Source organism: Anabas testudineus, chromosome 22, assembly GCF_900324465.2.
Source record: "Anabas testudineus chromosome 22, fAnaTes1.2, whole genome shotgun sequence".
Classification (NCBI taxonomy): domain Eukaryota; kingdom Metazoa; phylum Chordata; class Actinopteri; order Anabantiformes; family Anabantidae; genus Anabas; species Anabas testudineus.
In genome coordinates this window covers 12,893,584-12,919,365 of record NC_046630.1, presented here as the reverse complement: position 1 = coordinate 12,919,365, position 25,782 = coordinate 12,893,584, and the positions used below count along the sequence as shown (strand labels likewise).

The following is a 25,782-nucleotide window of genomic DNA, read 5'->3' as shown; positions in this document are numbered from 1 at the left end:
TGTTGTTGGTCTGAATGTTATTAAAATTGGCTTTACAGTTCCAGAAATAGACCACTAGTCTGTGCTGTGTACGGTTACATTTCCGAAGCTGCACATTGCTCTTAAGATCTCCAATATTACATTTTATCCTTTTGATATGTGACAGATTTTCAACATCAGCTAGCATTAGTAGTATTATTAGTGTTATAGTAATCCTTCACTCGATTACCTGTTTATTTAAATATGTCTGCCCCTATTACCTAATTTATGAATTTTCTTGCAAACTTAAATTTATAAAGGAAATGTAAAGAGAAATGCTAGTGATAAGAAGTCACATTTATGGTATGCTTTTATACATACTGTAAATGTCAGTTCATAGCAACAATGCTATATTTAATTACAATGCTTCTGTATGTAAAAGGGTGTCTAATCACTAATCACTTTGTGTTATAGTATGAACTCATACGACATTGTTGACATTGTTGTCTTGTGGATCATCTTCTTTCAGCTAGAAGTAGAAAGATACGTATGTGTACTCTCCTAAGTAAAACCAAGCAAGCTGAAAATCTGTGTATTCGCCCTTTAAGTTCAAAAACATGCTGATTAATGTTTGTGCCTCCTGGTGTTTGTGTTGTAATTTTCACAGATATGTCCACATACAAAAGTGTGACCTTCAGTCCCCACACTTCAGATGCAGTTTCACACTTGTTGAAAAGTGTCACACTGACCTCTTGTGCTAGTTTCATAGTATTACACACTTTTATCTGTTCCTGTGAAAACCACTGGAGCGAGTTGGTTCTCAGTTTATTTTAAGGATTAACTACTGTGTTGTGAGTCAAGAAAATGACACAGATTTTGCTTTTGGTATTAGTTCAAGTGGTTTGAAAGTTGATCCCTAATTATGTATTTTCTAGTTAATATAAATCAAACACTCAATTAATTACACTTTAATATTATTTCTATGCAGTGCAATAAAATTATGCTCGCTGCAGTGTAATATAATGTTCGTCATCTTGTACTAGTGGTTTATGCCTCCCCGCTGGGATGCAGAAGGGCCAAAAATCCCAGATCAGCAAATGAGAAGTGCTGATAGTAACAGAAGTGAAACCCTCCTTCGTCATGCTCCGTTAATTGTTTACCTGCTGGGGGTTGCCAGAGGTAAGAAAAGAACAAAAAGCTGTCAAACAAAGGGCATGTTCAGCGTTCTGTAAAACTGCATGCACAGGCCTACTCCAGCAGGTAGATGTTTCAGTCCCTGCATCCATTGTTCGCCTTTTCCCCTTTTCAGCGTGCAGTGTCTGAAGTCTGTGCAGAGCTGCAATCCCAGAGAAAGAAAGATCACCGCATTGAAAGAATAAGGAGATAATAGAATATATGGTAAAACAATATTTCATATACTAGCAGAACAAAGTGAAATGCTGCACTATATTTTAGGATTGTGGGAACATGGAACAAGGTCTTCAAAGTGAGAAAGAAAGAAAACCCCCTCTGAACATAGCTAGTAAGTTGTTTACTTCACATTTGAATGAAATTTTTTTTTTGTAGTTTTTCCATTGGACAGCAAAATGTGCACATGTCTACATACAATGTATAAAATGTTGTTTTTAGCATCTTGAAAAAGCTGCTTAAATATTTAAATACAATTCATTAATATAATGAAGCCTACGGGCTATGGGTTTCAAGACAGATGATTTTAATTCACCAGCCATCAGTGGTGTTAATAACTACCAGTAACTACATTTACTCAAACACTGTATTTTAGTAATTATTTAAGAAGCCTAGCACTTGTAGATTAGTATTTCTATTTTGTGCTACTGTGTTTTTCTACACACTCATTATGCAGGTTGGATCATTTCAGAATAATACTGCAATACATGTTTATGCAGGAATATGTACATGTTGCAGTAGATTGGTGGGGGTAATTTCTATAGGCCTAAATCAATGAAGGATTGTCTTTTTCCCTTTGAAATGTAGTAGAAGTATAAAGCAGCACAGAGGGGAAGTACTCAAGTGAAGTAGACCTAATACACAGCCCACCACAAGAAAAAGGGGCACCCTAATATTTTGTTGAACTGTCAGCTGACCTCATTCTTTGGACACATGACGTTGTTGAACTTACTGACCTGACCAACTGCAGCAGCTCCAGGTCATAGCACTGCCCCCACAGGCTTGTACAGTAGACACTAGACATGATGGGTGCATCACTTCACCCACCTCTCTTCTTGCCCTGATGCGTCCATCACTCTGAAACAGAGTAAATCTAGACTCATCAGACCACATGACCTTCTTCCACTGGACAGTTCTTAATCCAGTTTTAGTAGATTCATCAATCTCCTTAGATGTTGTCTTTACTTGATCCATGTCAGTAATTTCACCCTTCTGATACATGTTAACATCTTTTCCACCACCACAGGATGTGTCTTCAGACATGGTTGTTTAAGAAATGAGAAGCTACTCACTGCATCAGTTAGAATTAAATAACTTCTTACAGCTGAAACATAATCATCCATGCAGTAATTATTCAATGGGAGGCTCTTTACTATTTGCTTAGTTTAATCCAGATGGTGACTTTTTGTTTTTTGTTCTTACTTTGCACTGAATTATAGTAATTATAAATAAATCACCTTTTTTTCCAATACGTTTACTTATACAAAATGTAGAATGCAGGACTTTTACTGGTTTGTCTTGTGGTTTCCTGACTATACTTGTAATTGATCTGAATAACAACGTGAACACGTCACTTTCTCCGCGAATAATGAATGACTAGAATGACTACGGCCTCTGTACTTGATAAATTCAAATTTTGACCTGAGGATGGGTTTGGATGAGAACTTGAATAACTACCAAAGTCATTAGAGAGTCATTGTTTGGGTCCCATGAATGTCTGTTCAACACCAGCAGCGTTTGCATTTCGATATTTCTGCCTGGACCCGAAAGATGTTGACTGACCGACACATGGCTGAAGAGAAAAACGGCAAGTGCATCCCCTTTACAGCAGCATCACATGGAAGTTGTCTAGAGTCCAGAGATTAATGTTTGCGATAGAAAACAGATTATAAAAAAGGAGTCACAGAAGCTTGTAGTGAAGAAGATTCTCTGAGACAGCAGCTGTGAGCAGAGTGAGTTTAGTCACTATCAGCTCAGGGACAGATTTGAAGAAACATGGCTTTTCTTCCATATTTAGACATAACACATTTTCCATTAAGTTCTTCCTGAATGTGAAGACATGTCTGCCTCTTCTATAAAATACCTGCATTCAGACAAACCGTCACCAGCTTAGCATATGGGATTGTTTTGCATAGTGCTTAACTGAGCAGAAGACTATTCAAAAAAAAAAGTCAATATATTTTTGGCACCAAATGTTAGAAAATGTGTCTTAGTTTTGTTTTCACATTGTCACGTGAGACCTGCACAGGCGTAGGGAGATGAAATCATGGAGATCAGATTGTTCGTACATCATTTCATGTAATAAGGAAATTTCCCCCACAGTCTAAGTGAAGCGTAGGTCATCTAGTTCACAACTCCAACTCTTGGGGGCACTTTAATAAACGTATTTGTGTGTAGTGTCTGTGTTTTCTCTTTGTCTGTTCTTTTTTAGGCAGTAGGGGGAACTAAGCAATAGGCAAAGAGCAACTGATTGAGTGCACTGAGGTGCTGTGGTTCCTTTCTGGGTGACTTGCTAAAACATCTATTCACTAGGGAGGCTACAGGCAGTATAGTGTGCAAAGCTCTCAGCCAGAGCACCACCCTCACCCTGAAAGGCCCCCTGTCCTCACACCATCTCACCCCATGCTTCGACTCTATCCCTGGGTTATCAACATCATCCGGAGAAGTTTCAGCCTCTCTGTGATGTCATCTGTGCCAATATCTGAATTCATAGAGGATGTAGCAAGAGAGGTCATTAAAATGGTCAACTGTGGACTAATAGCACTAATGACTGACATGCTAGGACTAAATGTAACCTAGTACCACATCTACCGGTGTTAAACTGCACGCATGGCAGTCAGACGGTTGAGTGCAGAGATGATTTCAACCTTCAAGCATTCAACAGCTTCAGGGGATTGTTTCTTCTCTATATGAGTCCACGTGATTTTACATTTCTTTTCTGTTAAATTGTCCGTCATGCTTTTATCTGTCACATACAAGAGACAGGTGAATGGACGTTTGCAAAAGTTGGCATGTGCAAAGAGGAAGGACATCCTGTGGTGTTTATGAAATGCTGTTGAATATTAACACTGATGTTTGCAAAGTTCATTTTGCATATGAAGCTATGCTAATTCACCATTTTCTTTCAAGTGGAGGAAAGAAACAGAGATGCAGGTGGAAAAGCTGTGCGCAGGACGCAGAGTGTGTGAAAGGCGAGTGCACGGAGATTAGGCATCGAGGCGTTTCTGGGACTTGGAGATAAGGCATCTACAATGCTACCATGAGTTCCAGGGAATAAAATGTGTGTTTTTAATTTTTTTTTTTTTTTGCAAGCTTATTTAAGGCTAAGGCAAATAATTTAAAATATGAGTTGTTTTTGTCTCTGTACCTCTCCTGTGCTTTCAGTGCATTACTGGCACTGAGGCTGAGCCAAATCTTGTACTCCACACAGAAAGAAATCCGTGTGTTAAACCACCTTTTTAATACTTGATAGACTGTTTCTTACCTCTTCATTTCCAACTTTCTTAATTCTCTTTTCTCCGTTCTGCTCAGGCTTCGCATTGGATCAGTCTAGTACACAAAATAATGACTAGGAATCAGTGCACGGTGTGTGGTAAACTAGCTTCTGAGTTGAATTTAAAGCACACATACATGCAGTGGACAGTCCTGGTTTGACTTGGTTTGCAACTTGTTTGAAACGAGGAAGCGTACTGGGGTGCAGAACCTCAGGCCTGAACCAGCTGAGTCTTCATCTACATCATGTTGTACAGAGGAGTGAAAGTAGAGATTCATCTTTGTTCTTAAGTACTTGAAATGAGCTAAAAGATCATTTTTTCCTCTAACTTTGAATCTGTTCCTTTAAACAAAAGGTTAAAAATCAGTTTGCACTTAACAGTACCCTGTTATGTTAATGCATTACAGTGAATCATTTCTAATGGCCAACTACACCAGCCTCTCTTTTGTTTGTTTGAATGGAATGAAAATGAAAATTACACAGAGCGAGAGACAAGAGGTCGATTGCATGTTTTTAATTAGATTTCCAGTGAAGAAGAAAACAAGAAAGCTCTCGCAAACTCCTGAGTCGGGGTGCTCTTCACATCATCATCATCATCATCATCATCATCATCATCAGTCACTTCAGCCCAGTAAAATCAAACAAAACATCAATTACCAGTAATTTCTTTATACACTGCATACAAGATTTTCTTTTATGTTTTCTGTGGCACGAGATGTACTGTATGGTTTCCTTTCCGAAGAAACACTTCCTGGATTGTCAGAATATGCTCCTTTGCTTAAATTAACCGGCGTCCGTTTCTCTGAACTGAAAATTACACCATAATATTCTGTCAAACCCAGCAGCTGTTCAGGGCAATATCTTTGAGAATTTGGCAGGTTGATGCTTCTGCTGGAATTAAAATAACTCGCTGATATGACAGGTTGTGTAACTGTTGAATTTTAAATCTGCTTTGAAAACATGTACCGCGTGACTCGGGCTGAGAGAGAGAGAGCACTTGTCTGTGCCAGACCAACTGAAGGCCAGCACTGCAATGCCAGAGATAGGGCAAAAGCAAATTAAAAACCCCCGAGTCCTGCTAGTAGAGCGATAGAGAGCCCGCTGACTGACACACTGATCTATTCACCTGCACGTGTTGAGATATGTTTGTGTGTGTGTGTGTGTGTGCATGTTAGGACTGGGACCACAGACATAATCTTTAGTAATAGTTCTCCGTGAGATTCAGGAGCTCCCGTAAATTCGGGGACACACTGTTCCAGCTGGTGTCCCCTGCTGTGACTGTGAGCTGTTTGTGGCTGTGTCTCTCCTTGGACGCCCAAAATGTGTCAACAAATACAAAGTTTGAGATGAGGGTAAATGGGGGAAGATACCATTTTCAGGTAATGCGAGATGATTTGAAAAGATGACACCAGCAGATAATTCTATCATACTGTTTTATTGGGTCATGTAGCCATTTGGAGCACTTCACCCCCTACAAAACATAGTTGAATCCTGTCTCTGTGTTTTTTCCCCACTTCAAAATGTCTTGTTGTCCCAGCCCTAATGCTAATATCTGTGTTCCACATTGCTGTCCAGCAGTAGACTGAGCTGCTGCTGTTCACTTTTGACCATTATTAATCTGTTTGAGACAGCTCAGGTCGCTCGTTTGGTGCGACAGTCTCAGACACAGACAGGCGCCCGTGCACACACACACACACACACGCATGCACACACACACTCACTGCATATTTCTGGCCTTTTTAACTAGCTGACACCTGGCAAGGCAGCAGATGGCTGTGAACAGCTTAAACTCCTGGCAGATCTCTTTAATTCAGAGAGCTTCGGCCCTCAGACTGGATCATAGCCCAGTGAAGTGAGAGGTGGAGGAAGCCCGTTTGGCCGCCATTAATAAGAGCCAAGAGTGTTTGGCAGATAGTGAACGCAACCGGCACCGTTGACAGGGGCCAACTAAGTGGCCTGAACCTCCTGCAGAAGAGCAGTAGGGATCAATAGGGCAACTCCCACACTACAGGGGTAGGAGCACTTGGATGGCTGTTACATCCCTCTTGACATCATGAATCATACTAAACTATGTTTATGTGACAGAAAGATAATTGTGGGGATGAAGGCGATTCTCTTTGCCTCAACAGAGGAGCAGATAGTGAAAATACACACAATACATCTGTATGTTTTCTTTTGTTTGTTTGTTTGTTGTTTTTTTTTTACATGGACAATACACACACACAAAATTAGCACATTGTACTTTTTTTTTGTTTGGTTTTTTGTTTTTCTAACCAAAACATGAAGCTCGATTCCTCAAACCGAAGATACATTTCTAGAGAAAAAAATACATTCATTCCAAGCGATGGCGATGAAGATTACAATATCTTGATAGACAAACGTACGGTATTAATTACTTTATGGCTAAAACCTGAGTTATTCCAAAGTATTTCCATATGAAACTGCACAACAATGCACATCAAAAATAAATGATGCATCATTATTCTCATATAGAGTATTATTTGCAGGACCAAAGCTATGCTAATATATTTATATCATATATACACACATTGACATATGGATTATTTATGTACCAGTATATGTGTCTCCAGGATCAGATTATCTGAGAGGTCCAGGTTAAAACACAGAACCACATTATGACAGAATGACAAAGATTTTTCTGAAGCACCTTAGCCTCGAAAAGGATGTTGAAACAGATTTGTATTTTTTTTTTTTTCCTTCTTACACATTTGAATTTTCGATTCTCCTTTTTCTTTCAAACTGGAGTTGGTGTGATGTGTTCGTATAGCTGTCTCCTGCTTTTTCCCTATTTGTTTTCCTTTTTATGTGTGTTGTTTCGGCCCCTTTTTTGTGATTCCTTTGACCCTTACTCTGTGAGGAAATGAGGAAGAGCAGAGACAAAGTGTAAATTAGAGTCTTCAGCCTCCTTGTCCTGGCGCTCCTCCTCATCCTCTTCTTCCAGCCCAATTCCCAAATAAATGCATGTTTTATACTGAGCTGACGGGTCAAGTAGTAGCCACTGGATCAGTTTTAACAGGTTTGTCATGGCACTGGAGGGCTCTGTTGCTTCATTGATCCAAGACCTTTTGTGTCACAAAAAATCCTCGTAGTCCAACAGTTTGGAGTGCTGGCGCGTCTTCCAGAGTCGGTAGAGGCGGAAGTCGAAATACATTTCAATCATCTCTTTGCCTTGATTGGTAAATCAGAGAAAAAGTTGGAGTCACATTTAGGAAGTAACAAATTGCTATCTAAACACATATAGGTGCAAGTTTCCCTGTATCAGCAAACAAAAACATTTCTACAGATAATATGAGATATTTTGCCATAATATGAGGTTTTCTCTTTAGCATATACTGTAGGTGTTTGTGAACAGAAAACCTCTAAATTATTTTAAAAACTATATTTGATCAAAAATGGAGCCAAGACAACATATCAAATATTGTAATTGAGACGCTAGACTGTTGTCTATGTAAATCCATGCTCATTTTAAATTTGATGCCAGCCAAAGAAAGCCTGGAAAGGTTTTGTAATTCAGCACCTTGTTCAACATCTGACAACTAACTTGGCAACATGTCAGTATGGTGATGAAGTGTAAAAAGAAATTCCCAGACAGGCTGCGTCTTTCAGAAGTAAGGATGGGCCAAGGTTTTCTTAATGTAAAACTGCAAAGAGCAGAGAGACCATCTGGCTTGTTTGTCTGTACACAGTTAAAAAAAGCAAGCATCCATGACCGTATGAGGGTGAATCAGTGCAACACAGCAAGGGCAACTTTCACATCTGTGCAACATTAGTGCTGAACAGTAACCTGCTATCCATGTTTTGTTTTTGTTTTTTTATGGGTAAGACTTTGCTCACTTCAGTAAGACTGTGCAAAACCACCTGCTACATGTATTACAACAGCTCGGCTCTGTAGTAAAAGATTGCTGAACTGGCCTTCCTGCATCCAGACATTTGGTGCATTATGAAGTGAGGAGACCTTGAACTTGAGCAGCTGGAATCAAATTTCAAGCAAGAATGGGGAAAATCAAAACGGTTTTCTAAGTAACTTTAGCAAAGGTTAAACTAAGAATTATTTTTGTAGTAAACACCTGTCATACCTCATTTGTGAATCATCAGGAGTGTAAAAGTTGGTGCCTTTTTAATTGACTGGTAGCAGGAGTTTTAGAAGAAGGTTTAGAGAGGCACATTTGATGAAAGTGAAGAGATTAAAAAAGTGTCTGGATCTGGATGTAACAGACAACAGTTTCAAGTTGCTGCTAGGCCAGGAGTAGGCTTTTGAAATGCTGAATACCAGAAAGGACTGCATGTCCCTACTCCCACCTCCAGCTAGGGAGCACAAGAGTGGGTTTACAAGTGCAAAGTAACATGACTACTTTATCCTTTGTGGTGGGTGTTTTTGGGGGCGTGTGAAGTCTATATGACTTGGAAATGCATTAAAGATACTGAAATATGAACCACTGTTTGAATACAGGCCTCTTATATGGAAATAAGGAGAGGAAAGAGCTAATGTGTTTGGTATAAGAACAGGATGAACTTATCTGAAATGCAAGGGGAACAGCAAGTGACACTCTCAACTGAATGTTTAAAGAAGGAAATAGATGCCTGTTTTCCTAAATAGACAAAATTCCTGCTCTAGATCTTAGTGCTGGACATACTGACTTATTGTTTGTGCCATTTCAATGTGTGCGTCTCTGTGATCAGCATCTTTGTAGTGTGACCCACCCTGTGCAGACAGCTCCAGCGGTGACTCGAACTCGACAGAATAAGGCCTCATTAGATTCTTCAGTTTCTGGAACAGCTGTTGGGGCGAGATAAGAAATCAAACACCAGTTAATCCTACTGCTCTTGCATATGGTCGCAGCAGGGGAGCCGGTGTCATCAACCGCAACACACACAAACCTAGAAACGCACATAATGCAATGCGATAAATCCAGCTCATTACTGCCAAAGAGACATACCTACATTTTTTATGTGCACGGTAACAAGCGGGTGAGAAGAAGTGTCCAGTTAATCTTTTTGTCTTTCTGCGTTTTTATGAAACAACAGATATTGTAGGAGCCCATCCCTGTCTCTAAAAGTCTAAAATTGGCCGGGAGGTGCCATAGGCAGCAAATTAAAACAAAAAAAACCCTAAATAGAGCGTACAGATGACTAAATTGAGAGCACTAATTTAGTTTCTCTTCAATTATCTCTGTAGCTCCAACAGTGAAATCAGAGGCCCAAATACACTTTTTGTTTTTCACATCATGATATTAAAATGCAGGTGGTAAAAAGGGGGGGGAAAGCTGCTTTCACAGCTTGTGTTTGCAGGCCTTTGAAAAAGATGAAAGAAGATGGCTACATGCCAGATGTGGAGGAGAGAATAGCTGGGGAGACGCAGGCACCATGGCTGGTCTAAAGTGCAGAGAGAGCTGCAGGCAAATAACGCATCTCAAGTTATGTTGCATGTTGGGTTATTTTCCTCCCTTGCTGAATTGGTTTCTCCGAAGAGCTCAGTGGCTGAAAACCCAAACACGCCTGGAAAATCTCTGGATGAAAACTGGGTCAGACTGCCTCTCTGACTTGCTCACCTGTTGCTTCATCCACAGGCTTTCTTTTCTTTTGATTCCTCCATCCTCTAAGTTGTGTTTTAAAATAACCTTCACAATGTTTGAGTGCTGAATTCTAAGGCGCTGCTTTTAGTCCACCTCTTGCATGGTAGTTTTTGCGTGCGGTGGTTTTCCAGACACACAGATTCTTTCCCCTTACTGTGTATTCACCAACTGATTTGGCTTAATGACTGATATTTTCCGTCACATTCGCTTTCATGTATATTGAACAGTTGTTTGTTATATCATCATCTCTCCATGCTTTACAATAAAAATGGCACAGAACAAGACTATTAAAACGAGAATTACCATTACAATATCAGCTTTTGTTGTGCTTTGCGAGCGAGATCCCTTTGATAGTTGCTGAGTGATTTTGTTAATAATGCATTAGTCATTATGTTTTTACTTTTCAAACTGAGAGGGGGTGGTTTAATTCATGTTTTGTGTTGAAGTCGACCCACTCTAGCACGGCTGCAGGCTTGTGCCAATATTAATAAGCTTAAATATAAGCTAATCACAACTGCATCTAAAGTATATGAACATAGTATTGAGTGAGCACGCTACGTGTGTGTGTGTGTGTTATAGTAAGGGACTTGAGACGTTTGGTATATACAGCTTGTTTTCACATTTGTAGTCAGGACACACGTCCGTATTCTTGTTAGTTGAAGTGTTTTCTGTTACTGTTGTGTGTTTTGTTTTGCGCCGTCTGGACAGCGTTTGGCAGCATTCGAGCTGTTACTGTTAAAAGTGGTTGAAATGGGGGAATTCTGCACACTCCATTTAAAGCCTTGCTAACGGATGCGGGGGTTCATAGAGGTTATATAATACTTTGTTTTTTTTTTTAAAGCTACATTAAGTAGTATTCACAGAAGTTTGGCCATATTTTGTATTTGCCAGTGGATATTGCTGATCCAGTATGAAGCACACTAACAAGGTCACAGTTGCTATCACTTTTACTTCTGTTGCATTACAAGCACACCATAATACATTAACACATTAATTTTGTGACAGTGCTGTACTGTGTGCAGTTTGAAATTTTCACTTTGGGATCTTGGGACTAAGCCAAACCTTTGCAAAAAAAACATTTCTGTTGTGTTGTGGACCCACACCCATTAGAAACAACTGCAATGTTGTCTGTAGGGGTGGAGATATCACTGATGTGCAGTCTGTTCTGCAGACTGCCAGAGTGTCCATCAACCCCAGAGAGATCCACTTTATGTAACAAAGCATTTTGGCAGACATGACTGGAACAGACAGTTAGGTCAGACAAACGCTGCTGGCTATAGTGTGTGTGTGTGTGTGTGTGTGCGCGTGCATATATGAGTGCACGTCTGCCAGCTTATTTGAGCATGTTGTTTTTTTTGTTTTGTGTGTGTGTGTGTGTGTGTGTGTGTGTGTGTGTGTTTGTAGCTGCTTGTTTTATTATTTGTCAGGTAGAGAGAGGTGTAGCATCACTCAGCATGTGTGCTCCTACGCTGCCACATCCAGTAACATTACTCAAAATTCAGATCATATTTACACAGGTGGAGAGAGAGAGAGAGAGAAGGCAAGAAACTGAGAAAGCCAGGAGGATAATATGGTGATTACCAGACAAACAGAGATAGAAACAGACACAGTGAGCATAAATATGAAAGCAGAGAGCAGCGAACGGGGAAATGAGGACAAATAAAGGCTGGATTGGGCGGGAGTGGACATGTAATCAAAACCCAGTAGAAGTTATTGAATCAGTGTGTGAGGCACATAAGGACTAGACTTTGAACTTGTTATCATTGACATGAATTATAATTTTCTATATATGTAGTGATGAAGTTATGTGCCTCTGACATAGGAACTGATTTATAGTGCAATAACTTGCTGCGCTGATCCCTCTGTCTCCTCTATAATGTGCAGTTTCATCCCCCTGGCTTAAATTTTGGTTCCCTTTCTCTTTGGGGGTTGGAACACTGACGTAATTACGTAAAAACGTGATTATTAGCCTCACCTCACATCCACTTTTAATCACCCTGAAGCAAATTGTCTGCTGTCTTTATGCTAGTGTGTGTACAGTATGTTTAATGCATTACCTTCTCTCCATTGGGGTTGCCCAGGACGTAGCATCCCATTATGTGGATGATGTTGGGTTCTGGGTTGATTTTACTCATAAAGCGAGTGAGCCTCCTCCAGAATCTGAATAAAGACAGCAGTTTCCATATAATCAACAGCAAAAGCAAATCAAAATAATCCTGTCTGCATACAACTCTTTATTGGCAGCTCTTGAAGCAACTGTTTTCTATCCTGCTGTGACGTTTATGGAACAGAAGGCGAGCCTTGTGTTTATACTCCTGAATCGAGTAAACATCACCTATTCAAAGATGGTCCCCTTGGAAGGGATGCTTTACTCCAAACAGTAGCAGAAAATTGCTCACAAATGACAAATGTAGAGAGAGTGTTGTATGGCTCCATTGGAACATCTATGATTTCATCAAGTGGGTGAACATTTGCCAAAAGGGTATTAACATTTTGAAAATAGAACAAATCGCATTTACATGACTAATTTGTTTCTAGATCTGTGAACCTTTAAACACATAAAATGAAGATTTCTTTGGGAATCAGCCAGTTTATCTTAGGGTTTATGTAAGTGTTTACAGGAGGAATTTCAAATTGATTCAGCCCTTGTTTTGAATATTGGAAGAATAAAATGAAAATACAAAGTTATCCCAATGATGCAACACTGTTTGCTCTGCAGCATGTTTTAAATAACTGCTAAAGTTATTTAAAGCTGGGAGACCTACACTTCAGTTATTTTATATACAGAGATGACCCAGAGTTCATATATACAGAGTCTAATGGGAACTTACTGGCTCATGTCTTCCTCCTTTTCCACCTTTGCGAACGTTGCCACTTTATTCTTCAGTAAATACAGATGGCCAGGGCCTCCCTAGGAAATGTCCACAAGAATAAAATATTACCACCTAATTAAGATCACTAATTACTCAGGGGATTCCAGATGCACAAGTCCAAATAACTTGTTTTGTTTTTGTCCTTGTTCCTCACCTGACAAAAGATGAGCATTCTCCAGAACTTGCTTCCTCTCCTGTAAGCTGTGAGCTTCTTGTCGATTTCCTCTGTGAGAGAGAAGAAGGTTTAGACTGACGTGAACGACAGGGATCAAGAACGTTAAGAAAAGATCATAAAAAGAGATGAGAGAGAGAGAGAGAGAGAGAAATGTGACTACGAAAGAAATCTCTGGAGGGTGAGTTCAAGTACAGGTGTAATGATAGACGGCAGAGACACTAATGGAAGGTGTTGTTTAAATTGAATTCAACATTGTGTACTTGAGGCAGCAGAAAATGTCACAGCAAAACAAAAGGGGTCAGTGAAAGACGTCTGAAAGAAGCCTGAAATCTATACGTGTGAATTATTCATTGACATCCACTTAATTACTCTGTGTGAACTTTATTCCATGCAGAGTTTAATTATCAGGATCATTTCAAGAATGCAGAAGCCAAGCCAGGGTTAAAAATCTGGCTTCAATACTTCAATGGACAGGTCAAATAAGCCAGATACAAACTACCCAGAAATTTGATTACAGTCTCCATCTTCCTGACCACAGTGGGAGTCAGAGTTCAGTCTTAGCAAACCTGCTGTGCAACCCAGGCTCATGACTGAAGGTAGGAGGCTTAGTTTCATATTTCAGGGGACGTAACTCATGTTTTCATCACCTGAGCTCTAATGTTGCAATAGTTTTGCATTTCTCTCCCATGTATTTTTGTATTAAAATCAATTGAATAAGAATAGAAAATGATAATATTTTCAATATAAAAACTGTAAAATCTAAAATAGTACAAAACAGGAATATTTACTCACCCAAAATATCATCAAAAGTGGCATGTTCATGGTCCTGAGTGCCAAAAGAGATACGATCCAGATAAAAAGGCAGGAATAAATTCTTAATATTTTACACTGCAATCAATTAGAAACAGTTTAAACAGTGTATAAATATAGAGTATGTCGTTTTCAGCATCTGTGCAGCATATCAGCGTTTTATATATCAGACTTACGTAAAGAATGGGAATGATGGAAGGGTCATCTCTGCGGATTATATTGGGAATGTACTCTGCTTTGGGGACTTTAGAAGAGATCAGCTAAAGGTGAAGGACAAAGAGAAGTGGGAGCGTGAAGATTGGTTAGGTGAAGTGTTGGAAAAGGAGGCACAAGGAAATCAGGGGAAATGGATTTGGTATTTTATAAAACCATTTGCTGCAGTTATACCATAGTTTTTATATTTTTAACTTTGCATATATTAAGATTGTAGCTGTTGCTTCCAGTTGTAACATGTGTACAGCAACTGAAATGTCACAGTCTCCTACCATGATTTTGGGTGGAATGAAGTCGTCTCCCTCACAGGCCACCCTCTCCATCTCTCTTTCCTCATCCCAGTCTAGGTTGTCGTCGAGGCCTCCTTCATCTGGGGTGCCACAGGAGGTCTGCAGGTCTCCGCCTAGAAGACAACGTAACACACTGGTGAAGAAAAAAGACTTGAGTTAATAGGGTGCAAGCAGAGGTGTTGGGAGTGGGCTTGGAGGCAAGAATAGGTGACACGAAAAGAAAATCTGCGAGCGAAGGACAGACGTGTCCAGGAAGTGGAGAAAGGTGAGCGCACAGGGGAGGAAAACGTATGGAGCTGTTAATAATGGCAGTGACATAAGAAAAATGACAGATGGAGCAGGAGAAAGCAGAGACAGCTGGCAGATGCAGAAAAAAGAATGACTGATGTGAGGGTGGCAGCAGGATTTCTGGCATCAACTAACAAGCAGAGTTACGAAACCCTAGCTGGAATCAGAGAGCAGCATCAAGTTGTGCTTCTTTGACATATAATCACAACACACTACATGTATCTATGAAAATCTTATTCAAAAACCATCAACCAAATAGTATTCATGATGATTGGAAGGTTGCGTCCTTCAGTATTTCGAGTGACCTCATTGCTCAATAATTCAGTTCAATTCTAGGCCCCTGTATAATCACAAACTGTAGACATGGTATGATTCATGTCTGCATATCTCGACAAAATCCACTAATATGAGTCATTCATTTTATCCTTAAATCAGTTAAGGATGGTTAATTTTCAATAACTGAACATGCACAGAGCTCCCTATCAATGGCAATACATACTGTAACTACTGAATTCAAGTATTTACACCTAGAGGAGGATTTACTCATTTGGCATCAAACCTGGAGAAGCAACAGTGATTAAACCTGTTCCTGTTTGTCGAAATCAAAATGTCTGCACTAAAACTGTGAATGCTAAACCGGAATGACAACAGAACCATGTATGTATGTTCTTATTTATATGTTTGTATGTATATGTGAAGGTTTAGTGGACTGATGTTTACCAGGCTTTTTCTGCCACCTCCTCCAGGTTTCTGACAGAACAGCCAGGAAGGGTCTTCTTTTATTTATTTAAATAAATATTTCTGTATATAACTTTCATTCCAGATTTACCTTTTGGAGTTTCATGTAGGAAAATCATAATTGAAAGCATTTTGACTAGTAGTAAGCTTTTCTCCAAAAAAATCAAATAGTTAAACTCTCAAACCCTGATGTTGAAAACAGGCCTCCACTGATGTTCACAGATTTAGTGAATATGTTCTGTAAACAATCTAATAAAACGATTTGTACCCAGGGGGATGAGGAGGAGAAGGGGGAAAATGGGAAAAGACAGGCAAGATAGACAGTTAATGTCACACCTCCAGAAAACAATACCTCTCTCCCGGGAAAGAGGAGCACAAGGCATCAACCACACCATTAGACTGCCATCAACAGTTCATTTATCTTTCACCACACTCTGATACACAGAAACAGTGAAGATGGAGGTGGAAGGGGGGGAGAGAACATAAAACCACAGATACTCAAAACTCTGACGCAGACATAAAGCGCATGCGAGCAGTATGTGTGTTGATTCACACGTTCAAGGGCTTTTATAAAAAGAGACAGACCTCGGACAGGTCCCTGCATTCAAATTTGAATCAGGCAACACATTCAGACTGGGACACACACTCCATTTTGACATACTCACAGAGAGAGCATCACAAACTTGGAAGAAAGACCCATGGTCATAAGGAGACAGATGGACAGGGTCAACGTTAACAGCAGAGACGGGCAGTGTGTATGTGCGATTGTGTATTTTCGGTGAGTGTTGGCAGATTTCGTGTTTCTATGTGTTAGTTACTCTTGTTCTATTAAAACCAAGAAAAGTGGCTTTAACTTTCAAGTAACTAAACCACCACTGACAACACTGTAAACTGATTGGGCCATATCATATTAGACACAAGAGAAACTATTACTACAAAGGATGAGAGGAAGGAAAATATGGTACAAAAAAAAGGATATAGGAGGAAAATACAGATTAATGGAAGGGGGTCAAAACTTTGCAAGAAGAAAAGGATGAAGGGAAGGAAAGAGAAGAGAGCTGAATAACTAACTAAAGAAAGTTGTTGGGTCAGGCTTGTATATCAAAGTGTTGATTACAAAACCCTTTTATAGCTGACAAATGCTGATGAGTGGCTTTCAGCTCTGTGTGAGCCACCTGTGTGTGGAAATTAATTAACGACAAAAGTCCTCAGTGAGCACAAAGCGAGATGAGGCTGTAATCAATCTTCTAGTCAAGATATGATGGCACAAAGGGACACGCTGGTAATCTGTGATTACACACACATGTAGTACATGGTTCAAAATGTGCTCTCGTGACTCGCACCGCAGCTGTATCAGCAGATGATAAACACGAGTGGACACTAACGGCTTTTGATGAGCATCTGTGAAAAGTTGTTTGTATCTGGCTGTAAAGGTGGGATTTAATTTTAATTTCAGGGGGTATAGTATGATGTTACTGTGTTTAACCAGTGTGGCCTTACAGGGCATGCTCAGTTTTTATATTTTCTTCTCTCAGCTTAACAGCGTGGGCTATGAATCTTTGAATACAAGCCTCTTATTTCTTGTTCCTCTTGCATTATTAAACCCTCTATCAATCTTTTGCTAAATGGTTTTCTGGTCCACGCCGGATGTGCTATGTTTTGCTACACATACATGGACATGATGCACATACACACATATAGGCCCTGATTTACTAAAAGTTTGCAAGTAAATCATGTGCAGACATAGTTTACAGCTAGCATGAATAGAAACGGAGCAGTATTTGAGAGGCACAAAAGAAGTCCACTCTGTCCCACTTTAACACCTTAAACACTGCCTTTGCATACTGGGACATGTTGGGGCCCATTTTTTTCAAAGGCTACTACATCATGAACAAGATGAGAAGTTCGCATTTATACCAGATAATGTGGACAAACTAATCTTCCTCTCACCCATCAGAGGGGTGAGCTGAAGGATCTGGATATTGGCTGAAGAACCAAAGCCCACAAAGTGGCACTCATTAATATATTCTAAATAACGGAAGGACCAATGCATGTCTGCCGTTGTCTTTAGTGGATCTCCCACAAATGAAACTCGTAAGATTGCACATGCAATTTAGTACTTGCTATAGGGGGTCTGAGTAAATCCGGTCCATGGTGTATATTTGTAAATCCAATTTGGTTACCTGAAGTTAAAGCCTCTATTCATAGCTTTTTGTTGCCTGACTGCAGTTGTCTGTGTGTATGTGTAAATATGTGTACATGCATTTGCGTGAGTCTGCGTTAACTCACTGTCTGTGGGTTCATGAGGAGAGTCAGTCTTGACAGGGGTGGGGTCGCTCCAGGAACGGCTGAAACTCTTCGATCTACGCTCAGCGAATGCTAGTGCAGGCGGGGAGAGATAGTCACTCACACACACACACACACACACACACACACAGTCCCATACACACACTAACAAGCCTACAGACTGGCTGTTTCCACCTGAAACACGTATGTGCGAAGGCAGATGCAGCTACAAGTGCACAAATGTAGTGTACATATAACGCCACCCCTCCTCTGCACAAACAGATGCCTACATGTACGTACTGCCCAATAAACACACACATACAGGATGTTCATATTCATACCTTTATACTCTTCCCCTCGTTTCTCTCTCTATCATCGCTATGAAGTCAGTAGGACGGTAGTTTAACAGATTGAGTGAAACTTTATGCAAGTTTTGGATCAAATCAGAGTGGTAATTGCTGTGATCGCAGAATATTTTTAGACTACTTGAAAGTGTTGGACACAGTTAATCAACATTGTCCCTCAAGGCACCTTTTTTTTTGGGGGGGGGGTCTCTGTGATTTCTGCTGTCCTCACTTGGGCTTCTCTGTTCAATTTACTGCGGGTTCTGACTTGTTCTTTTCTCAAGTACAGCTTGTACATTTATAGCTGAAATATAAATAAAGTCAACACTGTAATTGATTTTTTATTTTTTTTTTGGCAGCACAAAAACATATATATTTTTTTCATGTCAAAGTATTTTGAACTACTTTTAAATTCAATATGCTGTAATATTAAGAGGATTCATTTACACAGTCAGAACCCGGCTATTGAGACAGTTAAATTTTTATTCTTTTTTTTTTTTTCTGTCACTGTCGCGTGAAACAGGTCAGTTCACCTGAACGGATGAAGGAGTGAAGACAACTTTCCCTTCACAGCAGCGCACTGCAATTTTTAGTTTTGTAGAACAGCTTGGCATGGCGTTGCTCCAGGATTTTGAATTTTTAGTAACGTCTGCACTGATGGGTGATACATTTGGGTTTTAATTAGTTTCAGGCTCACTGGGTTAAAACAAAAGCTTCTTATGGATCTGACTCTCTACTTGAATTAACAACCAACCATAAATAAAAAAATGTAAATGTGATAATGGTTTACAGACCTGACATAATAATGAGCCACTTTCACATGTTTCCATTCTGACTTTTATAGCAGGAGAGTTATGACTCCTACAAAGATTTGACATAAATGTTGGGATTTTCTTAATGGTAGGTCCAGAACTGTACAAACCACTTGCTGAAATTCTTGTTAGAGTTTTTGAGTCTTAAAGCTACAATATGCAACTTAATGTAACATTAGCATGAGACCAGTCCACTCTGCTGCACCCAGCTTTCTCTCACTCTCCCACCCTCTGCCCAGTGCTTCAGGTATTAGTCATTGTCAGATTATATATATAAATGCTGCAAAATGTACTGAACAAGCAGAAATCATTGAAATTCTCTGAGTGGTTAGAAGAGCGAGCAACAACTCTCCACTATAAGATACTGTATGTTTTATATAATATTTCTAGTAAAAAATAAAAAAGTTACATGCTGTAGCTTTACAACAATTCAAAGCTGCTCATCGCCCTCAAAAACTGAATCTGTGAGACGACTATAAATGTCAACTTAATTTCAACCAATTAACATAAAAACATTACACTCTTGGCTGGCGAATCCACATATGGTATAGTCCAGAGCAAAGAATTTCTAGATGCTGTTTTTTGCTGACTTGCACACAGATACACACGCTGGCATCATTAACAGTCAGCTCTTTGCTTTTGGCCTTTCAAGAAATATATAACTCGTTTTCTTTGTATTCAAACCACAAACAAACCTTTAAAGCATGAAAATGCTTCCTACTGTTCAGCTTACACACTCACTAGATGCACACACATGCACAAACTCCTATCTCTGGCTGATCAAACGCACACTGATAAACATGTAATGCTCGACAAAATGCAACAGCGTGTTATAAAACCCCAGCAAAGCATCAGCGCTTGGTGTCACACGCATGCAAAACTACACCAGAAAACAAATAAAAACAGATGATGGTGGGGTGAACAATAAAATCAGTTTGAACAAACACGTCAACCACACACACACACGCACACACACACACATCTGACTCACTCTGTGCTTTAATCCTTCTGCTGCCCACCATCCGAAGATGCTTCCGGAAGTTCCTGTGGGTAGAGAAATCACAGCAGAGGAGGGATAACGGAGGACAGAGGAAGGACCGAGACGTAAAGAAGAGAAAGGGGGGAAGAGGGAGTGGTGGGCGGGAAACAACAAAGCAAGAGAAGACAAAGAGAGGAGTTTAGTGTCACGCCATTATCCATCTATACTATCTATTACTGTCTATTTGTGAAAGAAGTTAAATGGAAGGTTATAGGTAAATATACACATTTCCTTGTCAGAGTGAATGGAAAATACCAGAGTGGTGTGGGTGCAGTGTATCACAAAAGACCTATTTATATTGACTGTAAATTTTTGAGATGCAGGAGGCTCATTCAACAGCGGAAGGGAAACCCTAGTATTATATTTAGTAGGTACTGAAGGACCTGCTGTGAGCACTCCCACACCACAAGTAAAATTAGAGCATCAGAGGGAATTTATTTTTGAAAACATACCGCACATACCGGTGTAGGTTTCTTTTACAAGCAGAGGGGTTGTTGCTTTGTTGATTAGATAGATAAGATGTCTGGTTCATTTTACAATTTAAGTCCAGTAATATGTAATGAGAACACACTGGAAAACATAATATGTCTACAAGCTATTAAATCTAGTCTTTGCATGGTTATATTAAACTTGATATCCATTATAATAACATTTCTAGCACCCAAGTAATCAGGTTTGTATAGTTTTTCTCTGCGACTTGCTGTCTGATCCTCAGGTGATGTTCTATGCAAGAGCCCCAGATAAACATCCTTTTATCTTCTGCCTCCCTCCCATGTTGCATCTACACACAGTTTCAGGACACCTAGATATAAACAGTCATGATTAATGATCTCTGCATGAGGTGTGTGCATATATGTGCATGAGTGGGAAGTATATAGATATAGTTTATGTGGTGATGAAGAAGCACATTAGAGTAGATGCAACATAAAAAGGAAACTAGACAATAAACATTCTCGCTGTTGTACGCCTCCACCACACAGTCATGCATGTCCTTCCAGGCTCATACTCTAATCAGATCATCCATACGTCCAAGCAAACCTTTGTGCCAGTGTTCCTCAACGCATTCCTGAGATGTTGAGATGAGATGCCACCAAAATCCAATCAGTTCTGTCCGCTATATTGTTCTGTGCAGTATAACGGACAGAGAGCAATAACAACATCCTTCAGCTTCTCTGTTGTTTGCAACAGAACAAAAAAACAACTCACTGCATATTTTCTAATTGCACATACATTTTGGTTTGAGTGAATTGTGCTCTAAACAGTTAAATAGTAAATAAATAAATATTCCCTAAAAATAACTAAGTAAGAAAACAATGATCACACCTACAGTGTAAGTGCCCTTATTATCTTTTTGGTGAGTAGTGTAGCAACCTCTGTAATTAAGGTGTAAATTTTTGTATGTTGACTCTTTTTTCTTTTCTATTCTTTTCTTTTTGACCAATAGCATATCATAATGATGCAGCTGGAGCTTTTTCTTTTTACAGGTAATTCTTCTATTAAATGCATCACTCTTTCCCCTGTTTATTTCTTTATTTTGTAGAATGTCTCTGTGCATATTTGATCAGTAGAAGAACTTGGATCATTAAGTAAATGTAGAAATGCCAAATACTCCCTTACTTATTTTGCATCTGAAGTATGGAGTGGAGTTAAAGTAAAGTGGGGCACACTGAACATTCTCAACTAAAGTACAAGTACCTCGAAAATTGTGCTTAACTAGTTGCAGATGTACTTTACTTACTTATACAATACACATGTATTGTTTAGATAGAGTAACTCACAATAGAAAAGAACATGAATATCTCTGATAAAAAAAGCTGATGAAAGCACTCAGAGATATTATGGGGTGACTAAGAGCTGCAATGGCTTTTTTTTCTTTGCTGCCGTTTATAACTGTGGTTAAAATTCTCCTATTATTATATTGGATTTGTACAGAGTGCACAACTGGGTACATTTAGTCCCAGAGTACAAACACAGCAGGGGTCCTATCTGTGAGAGGGTGACGGCAGTCTTCTGTCTCCACTGCTACTTAACAGAAGCCATTCCATCAATTTGCTACTGTATAATAATTCACGTAGTGCTATGTTGCTCATACTATACAGAATATATTAATTCAGTTACACTGAATAATTGTGCATGTGCACAAGGTGTTTCAATCCACACTAGTGTTTTTATGTTCTTAACGTCTGTCATTGTACCAATCATTAGGATCTCTGCACACCTGCTACAAGGAAGCTTCTACAAGGGTAAAGAAACAAAATGAAAGATATGTTACGAGACGATTTTCTTGTCCTCCGTGGAATATTCGGCTGATTTTCACGCCTGACCTGCTTTCAGTGCTCAAAATTCTACATTTAGCAAAGATAGAAGACCAAAATGGAAAATAAACATGTCTTTTAAAATGGGACTGGCTTCAGGTGAACATGGGCTTGATAAACCATAACATTAAAAACTTTATTCAAACCAGCAATGATTTCAAGTGAACACTAAAAGTATATAAGGACGCAAAGTGTTCCTGAAACTTTTTTCCTCCAAATGTTCAAATCACTCATTTTGATGAAATAACACACAAAGTTATTGACATTGACACCTCAGATGGATGACACTTAGAAAAAAGGAATTGAGATGTACTACATGGTGTCGCATTTGCCATCTGCCCCTTCTGACAGCATCTGAGCCTGAGTAGGACAGTTTGTGAACTTGTCATTGATGTCATTACTCCTCCAAGTGTTGCAAAATTAGTAACGCTAATAGTTCAGATTTTTTGGCTTAGTCAGATTAGACACAGCTGTAAACAAACGGCAACAGAGCTGAAACGAGCGCAAACGGCACTCAAGCAAAGGACAGCCTGGCTGGGGACGCTTCGTACCTCTGGATGACTTCTGCAGAATCCTGCTCCCTCTCTCTCCTTTTTCTCTGCACAAATCCCCGGAAAGCCCTGCCAGGACGTGGCACAGTATTAAAATGATGAGAGAGGGAGAATGCAGGGGTGGGACAGTGCAGGGAGGCTGATGCCAGGGGCTTTTAGCTGAAGGGTTTATTTGGCTATGAAAGGGAGGATGTTGTAGGTAAGTAGCAGCAAGCTTTGAGCTCTAAGTCCCAGGAGGCCAAATCACATCACCAGCTCAAATCTTATTTTCTAATCATCAGTGCAACAAATGTGCCAGTCGGCATGTGATATTATCCATCTTCCAGTGGAAACGGTCATCTCACTTGAGATGTTATTCTTAAAGGGGTTGTTCAGTGTTGGGGAATTCTTCATACTTTCCCAGTATTAGTCACTGACACTTCTTTTATAGCAGTTTGTGTGCAATTCAAAGCTTTGTTGCATTTGAGTTTACACCAGCTTAATTCAGCTCCCGGATCATTCTAATCTAATTCACTGTACTGTGTTGTGGAAGCCTGACATTCATTTAAATCAGCTGCTGCGATACTTGTTCTCGACAGCAGAAGTGGAAACATGGTGTGAAATGCATCACTTTCGATGTTTGGTTATTGTGTTCATAGTAGACTTTCAGTAATTGTTGTTAACCAACAAGCCTGTGAAGCTGATTAACACTTGTCAATAGCAGAGACAGAGCTACAGACCAAGTGTTTGTACTTCGTCTGGGTACACGAGCTCTGGGTTTGTAGAAAAAAACTGTGTAGTAAAATTCAACATGTGCAACATGTTCCCTTAGGGATAAAAGATGGTGTTATTCTATATTATTTGTGGTTTCTCATAAAAAGACCAAAACCAATATATTATTCCTCATCTCAGAACCTTCCTGCCTGGTGTGTGGCCCTCTTAATGCCCTAACTTATAAACTTAGTCTAGTTTCATATATAAAGTTTTTAATAGTTTTTTTTTTGTACATTGGTGAAGTTACAGAACAATAACATATCAGGGTTTGGCTACACGTGTAAAGCTTTTTAGAAGGATGTCATTGTTGGCTTTGGTTGTATCGTGACTTAAAGAAATCATCATCCCACGAGATGTGAACATTTTGAATAAACCAAAGTTTAACTTTGAGCTAGCAGCAAGATTCATCCTGGTCAACAGAACAAAGAACTTGTCCACGTGTAGGAGCAGCCTGGGTTAGTTGGGTTTAGTTAGGGCAAGTGCAGTTGGAGGAGGGGGGGTTGCAGTATGATATGTAAAGGTTTGCATTATTAGTGTTGAATGATGTTATAGTAGCATCTACAGGTGTACAATCAGAAATTATTTGACAGAAGTTAGTAATCAGTGTGTCGTAATGCTGTACCAGCTATTCATATGGGTTTTATGTAACTTATGGAATAGGGGGGTCTGATGGCTCAGTGGTAAAGCCTTGGGTTGGGTTACAGAAGGCCGTGGGTTTGCATTCCACCCCACCATGTGTGACCCCACCCAGCCACCAATGGCGACCTTGGTGTCGGTCACAACCTGGATAAAAATGGGAGGGTTGCAGCAGGAAGAGCATCCGGTGTAAAAACACATGTCAAATCAATGTGTGGAAGGGACAAGCCGAAAGCCTAGAGATCAGTTCCAAACAGCCCAGCGCAGATTGAGTGATAATTTGTGACTTCTGTGGAGTTAAAGCACTAACACGACAAACTGTGGGTAGTACTGTGTGTGTGTGTTTGTGTGTGTGTGTGTGTGTGCGCCAAACTGACAGAGCTGCTGGGTAGATGTGGGGTGACAGAGTGTAGGTCAGCCAACACGCAGATGAATTTTTTCCTGACTTGAGCTTGGCAAACTTACTCAGCTGCAGTGGATTGCAGTGGGCTTTGTCTCTCCTGTAGCATAATTCTGCAACTCAACTATATTCTGTAACCTTTTTTTTTTTTTTTATTAAAATACATAATTTGTGCTAAGTAGTCGCAGACAATTTAACTGTCCTTCAGAAGTGAACTCCTGAAAAACGTGATTTGTCCCATAGGTTGTTGTTGTGGTAAGTACAGTCCAGAGAAAGTAATAAAAAGATAGGCTGCAGGATGCAGACAACTATTCACTCACACATGTACACACACACATACCCTAAATCTATCTCACTATTGTCAGACTGTTTTCAGCTGTCAGTCACACACCCAGCCCCAGGATGGAGGTTAAATGGTAGATATCAAAGTTAAGGAACAGCAGTGAAGGGTTAAGCAGGCAGGGAAGAATACTCACGATATCCTGTTTGAGAGTCCCAGGATTAATTAGCATGCAAGGAGAGAAGAGAAAGAGAGAAAACAGTTTAGGCCCCAGTGAGCAGAGTCCAGAAACACAGAGGAAGAACTCGGAGAGCAATAATGAGATGCAGACAAAGAGAGTGTGTCATTGTTTGACCTCGATGAAAAGCCAACTTGTAGCGCCACATAATTGCTACTGCTCTGTGCTTATTTCATAAGCCGAATGCGCAGCCACTTTTATAGTGACCGAGTCTAACAAGCACTGGATACAATATAAAGGGGAATGTACAAAAAGGTATGTACATGTATAAAATGAGATAAACAGACAGTGACGGGCAGAATACGATGGTAGGAAACTGCCAGAGACTTAATGATTAGATGTGAAGTGGTTGTGACAGTTTAAATATCATCTACAGCTGTAGGTGATTTGATCTGATTTGAAAATTACTAACATGCTCACACTGATTTCCAAAAGCACACACTCCTATTCGGACCCCCAACTCGTGGTGTTGTTAACATTGCTTCCTTTTACGCACTTCAGAATGACA

The 25,782-nt window shown here is 39.8% G+C and overlaps 1 protein-coding gene across 1 annotated transcript in view; it reads right to left on the bottom strand.

Moving 5' to 3' along the window:
* Nucleotides 1–7,123: 7,123 nt before the first annotated feature.
* Nucleotides 7,124–25,782, bottom strand: part of LOC113148416 (NMDA receptor synaptonuclear signaling and neuronal migration factor) — a 33,636-nt gene continuing 14,977 nt past the window's right edge. Inside the window, 10 exon segments of the mRNA XM_033325844.1 lie at nucleotides 7,124–7,828; nucleotides 9,362–9,437; nucleotides 12,291–12,393; nucleotides 13,065–13,144; nucleotides 13,261–13,331; nucleotides 14,074–14,107; nucleotides 14,268–14,351; nucleotides 14,577–14,707; nucleotides 17,910–17,999; nucleotides 20,054–20,106. Coding sequence (XP_033181735.1) covers nucleotides 7,731–7,828; nucleotides 9,362–9,437; nucleotides 12,291–12,393; nucleotides 13,065–13,144; nucleotides 13,261–13,331; nucleotides 14,074–14,107; nucleotides 14,268–14,351; nucleotides 14,577–14,707; nucleotides 17,910–17,999; nucleotides 20,054–20,106 — 820 coding nt within the window. The 3' untranslated portion in view covers nucleotides 7,124–7,730.